Source organism: Camelus bactrianus, chromosome 11 (genome assembly GCF_048773025.1).
Source record: "Camelus bactrianus isolate YW-2024 breed Bactrian camel chromosome 11, ASM4877302v1, whole genome shotgun sequence".
Lineage (NCBI taxonomy): Eukaryota > Metazoa > Chordata > Mammalia > Artiodactyla > Camelidae > Camelus > Camelus bactrianus.
The window spans coordinates 36,742,982-36,762,468 of NC_133549.1; the positions used below are offsets into that span (position 1 = coordinate 36,742,982).

The following is a 19,487-nucleotide window of genomic DNA, read 5'->3' on the forward strand; positions in this document are numbered from 1 at the left end:
TGAAGCAATGCTATAAACCAAACCAATCTGGGAAGTTAATTATTTTCACAAGGGACTCTCCTGGAGATTATAAATTAAAAGTATGTTGTTCTGATGAACGCTATTTTCTGGTTTGCTTATTATCTCTTTCTTGAGAAAGAAACATTCTCAGGGAGAAGAAATAAATACCACTGCAACTGATTGAAAGAAAGAAGTCTCTCTTGCAAATACATAGTTCCCTTCTGTCCACATGATGGACCCTGCAAAATAGGGCAAATCCTTAATTACTTCAGATAAATGTTTCCTGTTTAATTTAAAATATCTTTTATGCAAATATAAGTATGTATATATGTGCACATATGTATGCATATGTATATAAACATATGCATTTCATGCATACATAATTATATATCTGTATTTCACATATATACACACGTTTCTTTGTGTTTATGTTTATTTCATAGCCAAACCATTTCTGATTAACCTCTACTAAAAATCCAGTGTCAGATTCTAAAAAAGATCTTACCTATTGAATGATAAGAATGAGAACAGGAATTTGTGCATTTCAACACTTTACAGAACACAGAGGAAAACCATTCTACACGGTCTGTGTTAGATACCCGCTCTTCAAATAAATGTGGAGCACTCAGGAAGGTTCCTGATGCCCAGGAAAAAGAGCAGTTTGTATAGAGTGAATAAAGTTGTTTTCGACATAATTTTATCACCACCTTGTTTTTCCGCGTGGTTTGCCAAGTGGAAACATTTGAGAGGTGAGCTTGAACCGATCCCAGGTGCTCAACCACAGGTCACTGACGGTCATCCCAAGTTCCTGTTATTAAGCAAAGAAGTTCATCTGCAGGGCAGTTCAGTTCCATTACCGAACCAGGGCCTCTGAAAGGGACCCTCTGTTTCAAAACAAAGCCATCAGGACCTGCTTAATTGATAAAAGGATCAAAGGTGTCCTTTTGGTAACTCAGTGGACTAAATGAAACTCCATGAATATAAAAGGAAAAATAATTTAAGAATTTAACTAGCAGAACGATGTTCAGAAAGCATCTAACTAGACTTAAATAGCATATTAAATACAATATTGCATTGATGACTAGAATATTAAAAATGAATCCAGGAGACCAGATAATAGGCGGACGCTTTTCTCTGATAGCTTTTCACAAATTACTGAAAAGGCTGAGCGAAAGAGGAAATTTAAAGGTTTTCTCCTTTAAACATGTGAACGGTTTTACCTTGTCTATAAAACCTCACCTTATATGTTTCTACCCAAAACCAGGTCCTTTGTCCCTTGATGGGATTAAATATTTCATGGCCCAGAATTCCATGGGTCTGCACGTACACACGTGTGAGCTTGCGGAGTGGTTTCAGGGTCATAAGCATGAAACAAGGGTCAGCCAGTGCGTTACTTAAGTTGTGGTTACACTGTGTTTCAAATGAATAATTTATTATTTTAGGAGAACAATCTTTATCATCAATAAATATCCATGAAGTATCTATTCTGGGAAAGCCACAGGGTATGTTTTGGGGAAGGGGATAGAAAGAAGGAATAAGATGGAGTCTCCTATCAAGAAGTAAAACAGATGGTCATGAATCTCACCACAATGTGTAAAGTGTACACATTTACTTCTTGTAAGTCCTTGTGTATAACAAATGCTCTCTCAAAAAACCAGAGGTGATTTTTCTAAGCTAATAACAGGATAATTTTTTGAGAGTAGAAATTATCTGATTTACTAGGTTTGTCCTGTTTTGTAACAATTTAGATGTAAAGTCAAGTCATGCTTTGAAAAGAATTATATCTGCATATTCTGGACCAAAACCTCAAAATCACAGAGAACTTGTTTATATAATACACAAGTATGATATTGGGGTGTCTTAGTAAATACGGCAAATATTGCTCAGCAAGTTTGTTTACAGTTGGTGTGACAATCTTGGTGGCACTCAATCTGACACTTCTTCTTTCAGATATCAGAACTACTGATTCACAAGCTCAATCAGAACTTGGTGCACTTTGAGCTGAAGCCCGGGGTCCAAGTCCTTGTCCACGCAGCCCACCTGACAGCAGGTCAGTTTTCCCGTCCCTGGGTTCTGGCTGGCGGCTCTAGCAAAGGGGGGATTCAGTTTGTTGTTTCCACATCAGGACTAGATGGTGCCACTGCTAATCAGAAATAGGGCATCAACCTTTGGAGGTTCCCTCGCTTGGCACTTTTGCCTTAATGGTGGACCCCCAAGGCAACAGAATAAGGTGATTTTTTCCTACTTAGTCCCTAGCAAAAACCATGAGTGTGTCATTTAGAAAAAGACCCCTCAAGTAATAGCATGCTTCCTCTTAACAGGAATCTTGAAAATAAAGTTGACCTTATCAATAACTTTTTTCTGGTCTTTCTGCAAAACCTTATTTTTAAATCATTCATGTTACAAAGAATTTTCTTTCTTTTGGTTTTGGGCTAAAGTAGCCCACTGGGAAGAGCTGGGACTTAGGAGCTGCCCAGGGCCGTACCCGGGGCCTGTACAGCCTCAGGTTGGTCAGAATCTTACAGATTAATTAATGTCATTGAACTTCTGTCTCTTCACCTATACAAGGTAATGGGGAAAATCTTCCTAAGTCTACATAGAAGTCTCAGTAATAATTCCAGAAATCCTAAGTACATAGAAATACCATTGTGTTACATTAATAAATTAACGCTATTTACTGAGTACTTATTTTTGCAGAGTACTGTGCTGATACTGCATAGAGTATAAAGGCCAATAGAAAATGGTATTTGTTCTCAAAAAAACATGTAATCTGGTGGTGGTGTTCCAAAGTCTGGTGATGGCAGTGGTGGTAGTGCCGGGGGTGGGGAAATGGGCAGTGATAGGATATCTCAAGGAATGAAATGCAAAGAGGCAATAGAACATTTTTAAGCCCATGGACTTTGGAATTTTGCAGCTAGACCATTGGTTTCAATCTTGGCTCCATCACTTACTTACTCTATAGACCTTGAGAGGAGGCCTAATTTGTCTGTGCCTTAGAGACTTCAGGAGCATCTAGGACAATGGAGTTGTGTAAGGACTAAGTTAATTCAGGTAAATGCACTTAGAGTCACGCCTGCTGCATAGGAAGGTGTTATTTTTCTTTTTACTCTTTTTATTTTTAACAAAATTTTAGAGGAAAATTTAAAGCAAAGATAAATTGTGCCCAGTCAGAATGATACAGGAAAGCTTCATGGAGGAGGTGATCTTTGGGAAGAACCTGGAAAAACGGATAAGATTGAACTCAAGAGATTACATGCCAAGCACCAAAGCACCAAGGAAGGAACATGAAAGCCTCCAGGGCTTTGGGGATGCTGAATAAGTGGGGACAGAGAGCAGGTGTTTCCAACTCCATTCTCAGGTTTCCTGGAGGTTCCTGGAGGTGTGCCTAGATCTAGAGGAAGGCCCAGCAGGTTGGCCACTGGCCTCTTTTCTGCTTGGAGTCTGTCTTTTTTCTTTCTTAGGATTCCATAAAATGTTTTTTTTCCCTAAAAAAAGAAACCAAAACAAATTCTGCCTCAGAGAAACAAATATTTGCAAGTCAGTGTCGTAAGCATGGGATGTGGAGGTGGAATGTGGGAATGTGCCAGGCTGAGAAGTCTGCACTCCTTTGGTGGGGCTCTGCGGAGCAGAGGTGTGACAGATTCAGAGTGTTGCTCAAGGAAGATGACTCTTAAGAGTAAGAAGGATTGAGTAGGGCCGATTTGCTATTCTGCAGCTTGTCATCCTAATTCATCCAACCAACAGGCATTTATTGAGTGCCTGTCTACTCTGAGCCAAGGAGTGTTCTCAGCATGGGCTAGAGTCTCTGCCTTCAGGAAGCTTCCATCACAGGGGAAAGCTAGGCATGGAGCACATTAACAAATGCCACTTTCTGAATCACACTGATGATGAAAATATCCTGAAGAAAATAAGAAAGTGTAAGGGAATAGAAAACGATGAAGCCTAAGGTCTCAGCAAAGGCTGCCAGCTTATTTTAGAGCATGCGGTTATCAAGTCTGGCTGGTTCCCACCGAGAGGGCTGGCCTTTGGTCTTTGGTGAATGGTGGTGACACATGGCAGTGACACACAGCTGGTTGAATTGGAAAACAGACAAAGTCCAGAAACATCCCTGTAGTCAGCCTGATGGCCAAACTGCTGACACACTTTATCAAGTGAGTAGAAAGTAACTTCTTGACATTGGTTGAAATAGGTGTGCTGATTGATTTCATCTCTTTAGACAGTCCAGCGTGTTTAGCCTCAACCTCGTCATCCTCTCCTAGGATGACTAGAGCTGCTTACTCCCTTTGAGTTCAGAGGTTAAAAGCAACCTAGCCTGATACTCCACACTGAACTCTGGGTTTGAAGGGATGTGGGCCAACTAGTCCAACCCTTTGCAGCATCCTCAGCTGCTAAATGAACGCTATCTTCAGGCAGCATACTTTGCTGTAGAGTAGCCTGATTTATGAGAAAACACTCCCCACGGGCCTCTGTTAAGAAGAGGAGCATCAGAGGTCAAGCCGGGCAGAGAACTAACCCCACTCTCTAATTCTGGCGCAACTGACATTTCATACCTTTTTTCCCCTCATATCTCTCTTCTATCAGTTATTTTATGTGCCTGGTTTTTATTTAACTGGTTGTCATAGCATACTCCGAAGATGGTTCAGATTAGCTTACTGAATTTGAACCTTATTTTAAATGATACTTAAGGATGCCTTCCTGTGATGACATCTGGTTTAGAGCTAGGATCAAGCTGAAAAATAGGGAATGGAAAAGTGGCTAATTAGCTGAAACCGGTTTGGCCAGTGGCTTGGCCAGGGAAACCCATCTGTAGCCAAGGCGTCTGCAGATCCGTAGTTCCGTGTGGGAATGAAAGGCCATTCCTGAGAACTTGGGAAAAATTAACCTCATCAGAATAAGATCCAGATGGCAAGAAATAATGCGAAGTCAGGAAGATCTGGAAGATTTATCCAATTAGTATTCATACTTCATGCCATAGCTGGGAGCAGTACTCAGAACCATGGGAGGAGGGACTGGAAAAGCGAGGTATGTTACTGAGAGCTCAGGTAAGCACCCTGAGATTTGAAGGAGAGATCCCCGAAACGTTGATATGTACTATGCAAAGTTCCCAGGGGAACAAAATAAAACTGCATTTTGAGCCAAAAGCCCAAACTCAGACTGAGCCAATTTGGAGAAAGTGAGAAAATTCTTTGGCTTCCAATTTTGGGGGCTGTTTCGGGTTCTTCTCTGTTCAGTCTGATAGTAGGGCCTTTTGGGGGTGTAATTTGAAATCTGATCACCTGGCGTTATTGACCTTCCTGTGATGACTGGCTCAGTGACTGGAGTAAACGTAGACTTACATGTAGATAATCAACTCCAATTTGAAGAGGAAAGGAAGAGAATGCCACGGGCTTACATGATAACTGAGTCTTGGAAACTTTGACTGTATTGATTTTAGCCATGCTTGTCATAATGGTATTAAAACTGGCAGTATCCACAGGTGCAGAATCACTCTCAGCCAGTTTTTCTTTCTTTATCTATTGAAGTATAGTTGATTCACAATGTTGTGTTAATTTCTGGTGTACATCATATTCAGTTATATATATATATATACACATTCCTTTTCATATTCTTTTTTTCATTATAGGTTATTACAGGTTATATTGTAGGTTATGAATATAGCTCCCTGAGCTATACAGTAGGACCTTGTTGTTTATCTATTTTATTTTATATATAGTAGTTAGTATCTGCAAATCCCCAGCTCCCAATTTATCCCTCCTCACACCCTTTCTTCCCTGGTAACCGTAAGTTTGTTTTCTATGTCTGTGAGTCTGTCTCTGCTTTGTAAATAAGTTCATTTGTGTCCTATTTTTGAGACCACAAATAAGTGATATCATACAGTATTTTTCTTTCTCTTTCTGGCTTACTTCACTTAGAATGACGGTCTCCAGGTCCATCCACTTTGCTGCAAATTCAGCCAGTCTTTCATATACAAAAGGCAAAGCTTGTGTTAAGGCTGGCACTCTTCAGTAATTGTGACGAGAGATCAGTTTCCCATTTGAGGTTGTTCCTAAGTTAGCTCTAACTACCTGATCTTTTTTTTTTAAACTGTAAGAACAGGGTAGTAGACTATGTTACCAGGACAGTGGAAGGAATTCTCCTTTCACACACAGAGAACTTGGCACGTTGAGTAGGGGATAAGTGGATGGAAACAGTGGCCATTTCTTTTATTAAGTTGAAATTAACATGTTTCATTCATCTCAGGATGGCTAAGAAGAGAAGGAGGGAGATAGCTGGGGGAAAGAAGAAACAGTGAGGAGAGAATTTGATGCAGAACTTCCACCTCAACTGCTTTTCCCTTCCTCTCATCCCTGCTGCAGGGAGGAGAAAATTAAAATACAATTTAAAAAAAGGGGAAAAAGACCACTGTTCGCAACATTTCATGTCTCATAAGCAGGATTGCTAATACCTTCCCAGGGACCATTCCAGCATGCTGCTGCATTCCATTAATTGCTCAGCAGATGTTCAGCAACCTTCTTTTAAAAATGTTTGAGCCAGAGGATGTTGCTGGTGGGAGAGGCAATGCATAATTGGGTTTGTCTCCGAGGAAAAAGAACTGTCTCCTTTCAGGAATTTACTAGCCTTATTTTGTTTTTCAAATTCATTTCCCTGTTTGCTTTTATGGGAACACAGGGTAAGCATTTCCAGATACCTGGATGTCATTAGAGACTGGATTTCATTTGTTTCCCCCATGTGTTCTATTTGGGAATTCATTAACTTTGGTATCTAAGCTGAGCTAAACTTTGAACGCTGTCCTTGTTCTGTTCTTAGCTCTTCCTGTGCTTCTCAGTTCCTGTGCAATTTCTCTTGAGGGTCTAACCACTCCTGACAGCTATGTTTCTGAAACCTTCATATAGAAAGGAAAGATTTCAGATTGTATGAGAATAAGAAGAGGATGAAAAATTAAAGGGAGGGCCACAGCCAGAGCAGCTCTTTTTGGCTTTTAGGACCTCGTGGCAGCTGGCAGCCCTGCTTAGCAGACAAAAGGATTAGAAATTAGTCAAGCTGGGGGCTGGACTGGAAAGATTGGTGCTTTGACTAAAGTGTACTTTTGCTCGTGGCATCCCTGATTGGATTATTTCTCCCCCTTCTCTACTTTTCTACATCTCTTAAGTCTCTTTGTGTTTTAAGACTCAGCTCAATGCCCACATTTGCATGGTGTCTTTCCAGAGACCTTTACCTCATCAAAACTCACATGGACTTTTCCATCCTTCTCTGTCTCATCATCATCATCATCATCATCATCATTATCATCATCATGTCTCCTATTAAATTTCCTACAGACACAGTTCACCATACTTTACATTGTCTCCATCACTGTACCTAGCAGAAAACTTGCCCATATCATGTGCTCTATAAATAATTTTATAATTATTTTATAAATAATTATATGTAATTATATATATATATAAATAATTAGATATGTAATTAATTTATAACCTGTAGAGACGTTCAAAATTCCATTCTTTCGGTTAACGTTTGGATTCAGTTTATTCAACTGTGAACCTATCTGCATGACATTCTACTTCTTTCCAAATAACTGGTGAGTGGAGCCTTGCATTCATTTACCCAGTGAGCATCCAGAGAAAACCGATCTCTGTGCTTGCTGTGTGTCAGGTATCCTTTTAAGATGTATGATAATTGTGGTTATACATGTTGTGGGGAATGGGTAGACTGAAGGAAAATTAGAGTTCTGTGCCCCAGAACAGGAGGTCCTAGAGACGGTGGGAGAGGGACTGGCCAGAGGGATGCTCCTGAAAGAGACTGAAGCAGGTTTAACGTAGTGTCCCTGATTTTACTGCTCTGGTCGCTGATGTTGTTTCTAGTATCAGAGAACAACCTCACTCCCTGACAGAGCTCAGGGTCTCACACCTTCGATTGCGCTATTCTTACCTTATCAAACAACCCAGACCATCTTCACATCCTTTGTGCCATCTCCCTTGACTTCTCTTTTGTCCATGCTTTTACCCTAGCTCTCATTAATTGACTGATTGATTGATTGAGCTATAACATAGGGATATGTGATACTCAGATAATTCAGGGAGAGGTTTTCCAGCAAGACTCAGGAAGGCTCGGAACCTGTCGTGGAGCCCTTGGTCTCTGTGGGGACTAGGGGTAGAACAAACCTGAGCTGTTAAGAAAATATCCCTAAAAGGCCAGTAGTTTTCTCATTGCTCCTAGTAACTTGGAACTTATTCAGGGGCATGAGTCCATTTCAGATTCACCATCTTACGTCCCACACGACTCTCTTCCTCACTTTGCAGTGATTCCTTTAAAACTGTGGTTCATCTGGGGATATGAGATGAACCAGGACCCTCACTCAGTCCACCGGCCAGACCTGACCCCCAAGTACTAGCTACAGGAGGCTTTCCTAATTCTAAATGAAGAGGATGAAAAATATCCCATGCAGAAGGTTCAATAAAAATGAGCCTTAATGTTGAATAGGAGTTCACCAAAAGGAGAGAAAATGAACTTGCCCCATTGAGGGGCTGTATTGAGCAGAAACACAGCCAGGTGGCACTGTATGGTTTATATGTAAAGTGATGCTTGTTTGACGTGGGTTGGGGCATCTAGGCACACCCTCGAATATTCCTAATTGGTATATTTACTGAAGGTAAAATTCTGAGCAGAGGAGAGAGGGGTACAACTCAGGGAAAGCAAATACGCCGTGATTTGATACGTCATTTGTATGATAGGCTTTGTCCATCATGCATGCATGCTGTGAGAAAACTCTCATTGATGCGTGCTTAAGATTACGAAGTCTGATATATGTGGAAAAGGGAAAAAGGAGCAGACAAAAGGATTTTTTTTGAGACAATAGGTTTGAGCAACAGTCAATAAATCCTTTCTCTTTGCACAAAGTATTTACCCATTTTACAAGAATTTTTCAACCCAGGTAGCAAGAGATGGGAATTTAGTATACAGAGTTGGAAACCTAAGAATAGGAGCCTCTTTTTTAGTTGCCAAGAAGAGAAATCTCATGGTTATGTTGGATTTGGTGTCATAAAACATACAAATGAAAAACCTTAATCAGAAGCTGGAAATAAGAGGTTGACACTCAGGTGAGAAGACCAGGACCAGATTGTGCTTTAAACTGTGAGCTTTAGTATCTAAAATAGATGAACAACAGCTTTCTACTGTATAGTACAGGGAACTATGTTCAATATCTTATAGTAACCTGCAATGAAAAGGAATATTAAAAGAAATACATGTATGTATCTGTATGACTGAAACATTATGCTGTACACCAGAAATTGATGCAGCACTGTAAACTGACTATCCTTCAATTAAAGACAAAATTAAAAACCTGTGAGCTCTAACTTACCACCTTTTAGTAGATTACCTGGTGAAGGGAATCTGCTGATAGGTGATAAATTAAAGCCCTCATTGCTGGTACAGATATTTCAAGCTACATCAAACTCTGTATCTTTGTTCCTATGATGGCCCATGTAATGAGTAAATTCAGAGATTGTATTTATATGTGGGAGTGGAGGGGTGGGGTAAGCAGCTTAAAAACATGTTGATTCTATTTTGCTAGAATAGATGAGAGCAACCACGAGGGTAGAAGTTAAAGACTGAGAAGCAAAAGGCAACACTACATGTTATCTGAGAACACAACACCTAACTAGATGGAGTCATCCAAAATTACACACAACAGCACTTAGGGTTTGTTTGTTTTTTGCAGTTCACAGGAATTATTTATTAGGGAAATAAACTAAAACTTGGGTGGTAGGACTTCTAACAGGGGGGCTAGAAGAGCTGGTGCTGACTGGTTCCCTCAAAACATTTGGGGTACATGTCACCCTGTTCTGTGGTTGGGTAATCTCTTTATAACCCATGTAGGTAATAATCCCTGCTCTAAAGCGGTTGTTCTTAAGTGTGACTATACATCACAGTTACCAAGGGAGTGTCCTAAAGGCAGAGATTCTTCAGGCTTCACTGTGCACACCTGGATCAGAATCCCAAGGAGGGATATCCAGGAATCGGCATTTTTACCGAGTTCCCCAAGTGATACTTACGCAGCCAGACCTTTCACCAGTCTCAACAACTACTTTTATAGAACATTCCACAGACAGAAATCCATCTGCCTAACAAGGAACATTATACATCTATCTCCAGCGGTAAATCTGATTTACATCTCAGGGCATCCACTAAAACAGAGGCATGCGTTAAAAAAGAAGAGCCCTTGATATTAAGTGTGGGAGGAAATCAGTAATAAACATTAAAATCTAATTCCTCGGCATAGTTGGAGCCAACTTAATTGGCAGAATGGGTAGACGACAGTAGGAGTAGGGGAAAAATGAAGCCTGTCTCTGAATGGGGGATATATGCTATCCATAATCTAGATGAATGGCAGAGGCCAGCCAAGAGCCGTGGCCAGGAAGCGGTTGAAAAATGATTAAAGTGTGAACGAGAATGTTAGTGGCAGATGTAATTGAAGAGCCATGAGTTTTATGAAAGTTAAACAAATGATATTATCTAGGTGTTATTAATCTGGTAGTGTGAGCAGAAAATGGTACATCCGCATCTCGCTGTATTTCTGCACCTGTTAGAGAATCAAGGTACTCTTCTACCCTTCACTTTCCAGGGGGGGTCACTGCCCTTCTGGAGTTTTCTGATGATAAAAAATGTGAAAGGTTAATACTTCTCAGAGGAAGAGCCTCAAATCTCAGGTTTAATTAAAAAAAAAAACTTTTTTAATACCCGGAAACTGCTCTCAACCCCTCCTGTCTGTCTGGCAGTTGTCTTGTGTAAGCTATTGTGTTTAGGAAACCTGTCCTTTGTCAAGGGTATGTGTGGGTTTTAATAAAACTTATCTTTTGCTGTCTTGGCCTCCATGGCTGCTGCTGACTTGTTCAATTTCTTCTTCAGGTGTAATAAAAAGATACTATCACCAAGATATTAGAGAATTAATATTTCCAGGCATCAGTTGCTACCTTTGGACATGTTATGAGTAAATGTCAGTTGGGATAAGGCACTCAGAATTTCAGTCCAGGTCAGGATACATCATGAATTCTGCCCAACAGTTTACATTGAGAAAGACCCTTTCCACTTGAAGGCAGAATTTTTAGCCTGAATCCAGAAACTTTAGAAAACACAATATAATCTAAGCCACATCATTATAGATGCAGATGCCAAACTGTGAGGTTGTGGAGTTCGGAACTGTAAAGTAAAATAAATTGTTGCAATAACATTTTCCATTTAGGGATGGAATTAGTACTAGTGAAATTCTTCCACAGCCAGTAAGTTTTTCTGTCTCTTTAGTCTCTGGTCACCTTATTATCTACACAGTTACCATTTACAAGTCTTTTGTGAGTAAAATCATGCCAGTAGTATTTCTCCTTCCTTCTGTTTTTATTTCACCAAATAATTACTTTCCTCTACAAGTTATTAAGCTGTTTCACAGACACGTGGCCCCAGCGGTTTTTGATAGTTACTAGGCCATTATGGTGTAATAATAAGTAATAACAAGTGCCAACGTATTAAACGTAACCCCCTCCCCAGTGCGGCTAAATGCATGTGATGTTTTCATAAACATACCAGAGACCAGAAGCGAAGTTGCTCTTCAGCATCTAACAGATTATTCCTTCACCATTTTTTTCTAAGATTTCCTGGGCCCATACAAGGGCATAACATGACTATTGGGTAACTGGCCTGAGCTGGCCAGGCCTGTGGATGAACCTAGACTTCCTTGGGCAGAGAATGGCCAGGGGACAGTGGTCAGATGAACAGTTCAGAAACAGGTACAAACATGTATCAGGTTGGAAATAAGCATTAGGATGTAGGAGGTATTGTTCCCCCTGGAGAAGAAGGCAAGGCAGAGAGTCCAGAGAAATTGGCAGGAAGAAAGTAAGTCAGGAGAACACATAGAAAACACAGAGAAGATACCAAGAATCTAGGACAAGCTACCTTTTAGACACCAAGTTTCTAATACCAAGAATGCCAGGCCCTGTCTGCTGTGTCTGCTTAAGTTTTAGTAGCATTCCCTTTCATTCTTAAAGTGTCTTGGTTTAGAAAAGAACATGTATGGTCACCTTACTTATACCCTGCCACCCTGCCACTGGGGACAGAAATCCATACCAAGAATTGCATAATGTAGAGCCCAACAGTAAGAATTACTAATTAGATGTTTAACCAGCTGAAAGAGAAGTGTTTTGAAGAGAGAAGGTATTAGTAAGCTGTTGCTGTGTAACAAACCACCCTGAAATTCAGTGGCTTAACAGTAACCATTTATTGTTACTTATGAGTCAGTGGATCAGCTCAGTAGTTTTTCTGGTTTTGTCTATGCTCATTGGGCATCTCCAGTCAGCTATGGATTCTTGGGTTGGGAGCTCCACTGATCTTGACTGGAATGCTCTCATGTTGGGGGTTGACTGGCTGTGAGTCTGAGTTGGAATAAGTAAGCTTTCCTCCACGTGGTGTCTCATCCTTCAGCTAGCTTCTCTGAACAAGCCCAGGGAATGGTAAGATTCCAAGAGAGAGTAGAAGTGCACATGGCCCTGAAGCTCACAACTGACACACCATCACTTGTCTTACATTTTATTGCCAAATCAAGTTCCACTGCTAGCCCAGACTCAAGAGGGTAAAGAAACAGATTTCACCTCTTGGTAGGATAAGCTTCAGATTCAAGTTGCTCAAGGCTTGGGCAGAGAGTGAAGTAGAGAATTGATCCAGTAATGCAATTAATCTACATGAAGCTGACCACTGTCTTAGAGACTGGAGATGCTTTTAGGTAGTTTAGAAAATTCTCCTGGAATCATCACAGGATTGGGTACTATTGGCAATCAAGGGGTGTGTTGTTTTGTTTTGTTTTGGTGACCCAGAGAGTATAAAGATCAGGCAGACTCTAAAGATAAGGACTGATGTTTTATGAGCGACAGTAGGAGGGGCTTACCACACAGTACCCTCAAACTAGTATGCATAATAATAACTTGTGTAGCTTGTTATGTACAGAGATTTCTAGGACTCAATCTCAGAGACTATTTTTTCTCAAGTGAACCCTAGGAAACTGTATTTTCACAAGCTCTCCAGGTGATTCTGATTCAGGTGGTCTGGATATTATACTTTGAGAAATACTTTACATAGTAAGTGGGATTCCTCATTAACTTGCCACCCTAAAAAACCAAAAGGCATCCTCCTCTTCCTGTCTATCAGTCATGGTGGTAAGTTTGGTCTTTGAGGTACCCATGGTTGTCATTACTTGGTCAAGTGACATCAACTCCCTGTGACTGGATGTCCCTGAAAACTCATCTTCCGTTTAAAACCAGTAACCATGCTTCAGTAGTCCTTAGAGCCTCCCCTGAGCATCCCTATCCAGTCTGGCCTGCGAGATCATGGCTGTATCTCAATAGGGTGTAGCAATCATTATTATGACTGTTATGATTGGGTTTGGATTTGAAAGGGAGGGAAGGGCTATTGGCGAAGTGAGGGTGCTCTGTCATAAAGGCCTGTCAACCCTTTCTGTGGTCTAGCTAAACATGAATGTTGTGATATTCAAGGCATGTATGTAAAGGCTGGCTTGGGTCCGCTTTGGAGGCAGGAGAGGAAAAATAAAATCAAGGTATGGCAAACTTGAACCTGCTGTTGTGACTTCTTGACAGCACTTTTGGATCTGAAATGCCGTACGAGTCCAAAGTCCCAGGGTCACAGAGCAGGTAGAAGTTCAAGGAAGTCCCTTGGACAGAGTGAGAGTCGGAATAGACAGCAGTGAGGGTGTCTGCAGGACCTCACCAGGTGATGCCCACACACTGTTGACTCTAACACTTGGAAATGACAGAACAGGGTAAGGCTGCGGCGCCCCCTAGGTGTGTCATGCAGGTCCCGTGTCCGCAGAGGGGCTGTGCTCTAATGAGTCTGTGAAGCTCCATGGTAAAGTCATACAAATTTCTTTCCTGAAGGACTGCTGTGAACCTTCATATACTGAATCTTCAAGACAGGAAGGCCAGGTATACTGTTTCCCAAAATTATTTGACCATGAAATTCTGGTCATATTTCAGGGCTTGTTCTCTGTACACTTTCAGAAATAGGATAGCAGTGACAGGATGGTGTTAAAACTGCTGGGCGTGTCCCATGTGCCAGACACCAGGCCAGTGCTTTATAAATTCCATCTTACTCTATTCTCACAACTTTCTAAAACAAGCACTAGTTTTATCTCTGTTTTGCAAAGGAGGAAACAGAGGTTCAGTTTGTTATTTAGCTTATAAGCAGCCGAGTAGGAATCTGATTTCAAAAAGGGACCATATTAGTTCCTTCACCCCAAATGTGGAATTTTGGGTTCACATTCCTCTCTCATGCACAACCTGGGACCATTTGCTTGGCACTCACTTTTCACCAGAAGACTCTGGTTATTATTGTAAGCATCGTTATTATTATAAGCAGTCCAGGCTTCATGAACAGAATAGAATGATTCAGTGCATTTCTGCAGGATTGTGGAAACGATGTGTGCAACAGCAGACACAGGATTGTCGAGTCCCCTGCAGTACAGCTATGCCTGTGCTTTACCATGTGTGTGTGTGAACAGTGGCAAATAAACCACCCAATACTTACCTCTTCTCCCTTGTCTAGGCTGCAATCAGAGAGGGGTTAATTTATGCTAATTCCACACAACAAACAAAAGCTCCTTTATCACAAGTTTTCATTCCTCACCAAAACACATGCAAACCCACTGAAGTACTGAGCAAATGTGCATCTGAGGCTGTGTGGAGCAATCACCGTCCCGTCTATATTCGGGCAAAGATCAACAAGCCACCACGGAACCCAGAGGGCAGTGGTCCTCAGTCTCTCACAGCTGCTGCCTGCTCACCTGCCACTGAGAAGCGGCTAAGTGATGCAGAGACGGGGAGGGGGCACAGATAACACACGTTTTAGAACTTGGGATCCAGAAGCTCCTTTTCCCAAAGTAACATGCTAATTCCTTAACAGTGTTAATGTGGCTTGTTTACAAGTGATGATTTGAGTGGGAATGGTTTAGAATGGAAAGATTTAAATTTGTGATGGAGAGAGAGGAGGAGGAGGAAGGGAAGAGAAAGGAAATAAAGAGAGTTCATGTGTGTGCTGGCTTTCTGTGCAGTGAGAGCCTGGCTGGAGCAATTTCCTCTCTTTAGTTTTCCATTTATTTCCGGTGCCAATCCTTGCCAGCAGCCTTAGTATGCTTCCTGGTTGCCGCACAAAACTGATACTCTGCTTATTCTGAAAGAGCATTCGGCTGGGAATTAGAAGTTCAGCTGATCAGGCTAACCTGCCTGTAACCATCCCAGCAGTCTGAGGCTCCTCTCTGTCTCCCTTTGTTCCTGTCAGATTAAGGGTTTGCATTAGGAGAGTACCTTTACAATAGCTTTCCGTTATTATCTCCGTCAGTGTGATGACGGTATTGTGATCAAGTCAGGAGAAAAAGGGAGGGTGAGAGAGACCTTCTCTTTTAGAGTCACAGATAAAATTATATGATAGCTGAGATTTGCTTCAAAATAATCCAGTGTTGGGTTTGTGGAGACTGAATGGGGGTAGAAATAAAATAACATTGTCTGTGGGTTGGGAGTTGTTGAAGGGTGGTGGGTGCATGAGGCTTCATGTCTCCGTACACACACCACCCATGTATGCACACTCGTGCAGATGTATGTGCATGTGCTTGTCATCAGCGTCTGAGTGTGTGACCTATGATTCTAACTGGTCCTTTGAAAATGTAATAATATTTTAACTCTGTCATGTGTTAATTTGCCTCTTGTGCCATACTTTTATCCTTAATCCCCATTCTCAGAACTATCTTTTTGAATTTCTGATAGCTCTTGCTGAAATTAGCCCAGGGTTGAGGTATATAGAAAATATGTGGGTGGGGGGAGCAGGGGGAGATGGCTTGGTCCATCTTTCGGAACGACATTAGCCAGGGAGGCCCTCGCTGTTCCTGTCAGCTCAGAGGAGGTCATCCCCTGCCTTCCGTTGCGGAAGGTGAGCTGTGATGGTGCCTATGACAAAGGGAAGGCCTTTTCTCCCCCACGACTTCCTGCCAGTTGTGCTGTGAGTTCTGAAGTATTTCTGGCTCCTTTGCTGAGGGCACTGTGTTTGCCCAAGTGAATGAGTGAGACCTTTGTTTTTCCATTTCAAGCTGAAAACTCGTTTGCCGTGGGTGCTTCTCTCCGTGACCCCTCCCGTCTTCTCACACATTCACCCTTCACAGCCTAAGCGCTGCTTCACTTACAGAGGAGAGGACACCACAGAGCTTGCTTCATTTTCGTGCTTCCCAAAAGCTGATTCCACTAAGACAACTAAGCCTGCTTTCTGAGAAAGAAGGCTTGCCTTTTGTTTTTCCCCAAAACCGGCATATAGAATAGGATTTCCAGTAGTGAAAAGTGGCTGGGATGTAATCCTTCAAAAACCAGACAGAGCAGAAGCAGCATTGGGTCTTGTCTGAAACCATCAGCATTACAGTCACCTATTCTTGAATGTTTGTACCTGGGTGACCAGAACGCTGCCCTCTTGGCTCTCAACAGAGAAAAGCCGCAGAAAATGGTGCTTAAAGGTCGCCTGCATTTCTGGGTATCAGGCTTTGCTTAAATTGATGGAAGGTAAAGGTCAGTATCAAAGGGGTACGTGTGGCTTGCCTTTTACGCTGGAGCTATGCTCTGTTTGCAAAATGTCAGTTTTTGAGAGGGTGGAAATGAATTGCAAACAAAGTCATTAAGTACAAAAGACTTGACCCTGAGATAGGGGAGGGACTGGAATAGAGGTGCAGAGAGATGAGCTGCACTCGAAGAGCAAAGTCAAAAAGTTGGGGAGGGAGAAGCTTTCATGGATGCAAAGGCATCTGTCTGGTCTGAGAGGAGAAATCACTGCCTCTGAGAGCCTGGCGCCTCCCAGCATGAGCCGAGCTGTCTTGACTTTGGCAAGTTACCAAGACAACGCTGGCTAGCACACCCCTCCTCCAGCATCGGAGCGGCGGCCCTTGTAAAATAGTCACTTAGCCATCAGCTTCCTATGTGCAAGAAATATAAACATGCCCTGTTATTCTCCAGTCCTCTCTCTCACACGACACCTGCTGGGGTCAGAGTGAGAGGGAGTAATATCTCTGGTGGTGGTTTTTCTGGTTTTCTGCATGGCTTGGTGGGGAAAGCATGCATTTAAAGTATAGGAAAATTTAATAGTTCTATTATTATAAATATTGATTAAAAATAATAATAGTGGTAGCAGTAAAATCAAATACTTCTCTAAACGCCCTACTATGTATGTGTCCAGTGCTGTTATCTGTGCTTTATATACATCGCCTCATTTGATCTTCACAAAAACCCAGTGAGATAGGTACTTTTATTCCCCTTGTCACACCAGACGACGGCATATGAAGGTCAAGTAATGGGCCCAGAAGCTCACAGCCAGCACGTGGTAGAGCAGGCCTTGAATCCAGGCAGTCTGACTCCAGAGTCTGTGCTTTAAATTGCTCCACTGCACTCCCTAAACAGGGCTGCTGGAGCATTCTGGGGCCTGGGACCAGCCCTGGTGCATCCACGGGTCGAGCCGTGTGACGTGCATCTTGTGTGTTCGTCCCACGCAGTTCACCCAGAGGCACAGTGCAAGCTCGTCCCAGAGTCACGCGTGCTCATCTGTCTCCTCATAACCACGCCTCTGCTTGCTCCCTCAGCCCCGCTGGTGGACCTCACCCCGACCCATAGTGGATCGGCCATGCTGATGCTACTGTCCGTGGTGTTTGTGGGGCTGGCCGTGTTCGTCATCTACAAGTTTAAAAGGTGCGTGTCCCTCCATCCACATCTCCCGCCTCCCTTCTTCCTGACAGGTTCAGAAGCATTTGTCAGTGATGTATTTGTCCCGTGTGCCCAGCAGTGATGGTTTCTGTTAATGTTTTAGGAAGATCCCGGGGATTAATGTTTATGCCCAGATGCACAATGAGAAAGAACGAGAGATGGTCAGTCGAGTCAGTCACCCCGAAAGCAGGCCCCATGTCCCTCAGACTGAACTCAGGCGGCCTGGCCAGCTGGTAGATGAGAAGGTGGAATCTCAGCTCATAGGTAAATGATGCCCGGTAGCCGTCTGCCGTTCACCCTGAGTAGTCAATGGCTGACTCTCTCTCTAACCCCTTTCTGGCTTGACATAACCCCCTTCTCTGCTCTAACACCCTCAGAGAACAGCTGTGATGCCTCCTTCCCTGCTTCCTCCTTCCTCCTATTGGAAAGAGAAAAAAAAAAAAAGCCTTGTTCCTATCCTTTTTTCTCTCTCTCTCTCTCATGAGTTTATTCCTCTTTTTGCAGAAACTCTTGCTAAAACATTGGGCTTCGAAATATTCATGGGCAAGAGCAGAGCATTTGCTCTGACAATAGCCAAGAAGGTCAGGTCAGAGGCTGGCTCTGGCAGCCTGGAGGGCTGGGCAGGGCTTGAGGGCCAGAGTATATAATGACCAGAACGAGCTACAGCAGCCACATTGTTCCAGAACCTTCGCAGGGGGGTGACAGGCTAATCACCCTGTTTTGTTTTTTTTTTAATCTCGTAGATATCTCAAAACTGTCCCCCAAGAAACAGGGAACCTGAGAATTTTGAGGGCAAGAGGCATAGAGTTTGCAGAACATCTCAGGAGTGGGGCCTCCTGAGACAGACCACTGGAGGGTTAGGCTGTTACAGAGCAGATGGGCAGATTTCTTCCTCCTTTTCACCTGTGCCCTCCCCGAAGTCTTAAAATGGATTTCTGAGTAATTCAATAGCGCTCACTCTCTGCTGGAGAAGTAAGCGTGGGAATCCAACAGCTAGGTCGGGAGAGTCTCAAGGGGAGGTGCTAAGTCCTACTATTGATTGCAGAGGAAACTCTCCAGGAAATTAGATAAACCATGGAGCCACCATTGGGATCCATTTCTCTCCTCCCTTCCTCCTGTCTGGCCTTAGGAGTTACAGCTGTAAATGTTCTTACCTAGCCCCTGCACTGCTAACTCTGGTGGATAAATTATTATGTATAAGCATTCATGCTTCAATCTGATATGATAGCCCAACCACCTAGAAAGCTTTCACCTGTGATTTTTAATCTGCTACCTTAATGGAAATAGAACCCTCTCTTTAAATGGATATGGGGAAGTTCTGTGACTGTATTAAGGAGAAATTTCAATGCAGTGCCTGGCTTGTGTCAGAGGTAATAATAACAGCCCCCACATCTGGTGTCCGGTATTCACAGCGTGCTTCCTTTTTGTTGGCGAGACAGGTGATGAATGAGTAATCGGTTTGGGTTAAAAAGGAAAAGGCTTTTCTGTTTTCAAGTCCAGAGAAGCATTCACCCTATTTACTTCTAAAGCTTCTAAGTGCATCCGGGTGGGTTATTTGGTTTTCAACTGCATTTCCACGGGGTCTGAAGTACAGCCGCTGTTTCCTTGGTTAAAGTAGCGATGCCTGCTTGGGCAGGAACGTCGCCTGGCACGTTGCAATGTCTCTGACACCCTTCTGCTTCCAGTGTCGTTAAATGAGTAAGT

General features: G+C 42.5%; 1 protein-coding gene across 5 annotated transcripts in view; it reads left to right on the forward strand.

The window, feature by feature from the left end:
- The window catches only part of SORCS1 (sortilin related VPS10 domain containing receptor 1), a 468,886-nt gene that overhangs the window by 445,776 nt on the left and 3,623 nt on the right, over positions 1-19,487 (forward strand). For 4 of the 5 annotated variants that reach the window (XM_074373660.1, XM_074373663.1, XM_074373661.1 and 1 more), the window contains 3 exons: positions 1,951-2,050; positions 17,663-17,768; positions 17,887-18,047. In XM_074373660.1, the coding sequence (XP_074229761.1) occupies positions 1,951-2,050; positions 17,663-17,768; positions 17,887-18,047 (367 nt within the window). The remainder of the gene's footprint in view (positions 1-1,950; positions 2,051-17,662; positions 17,769-17,886; positions 18,048-19,487) is intronic. The other variant, XM_074373662.1, reaches the window with a different exon arrangement.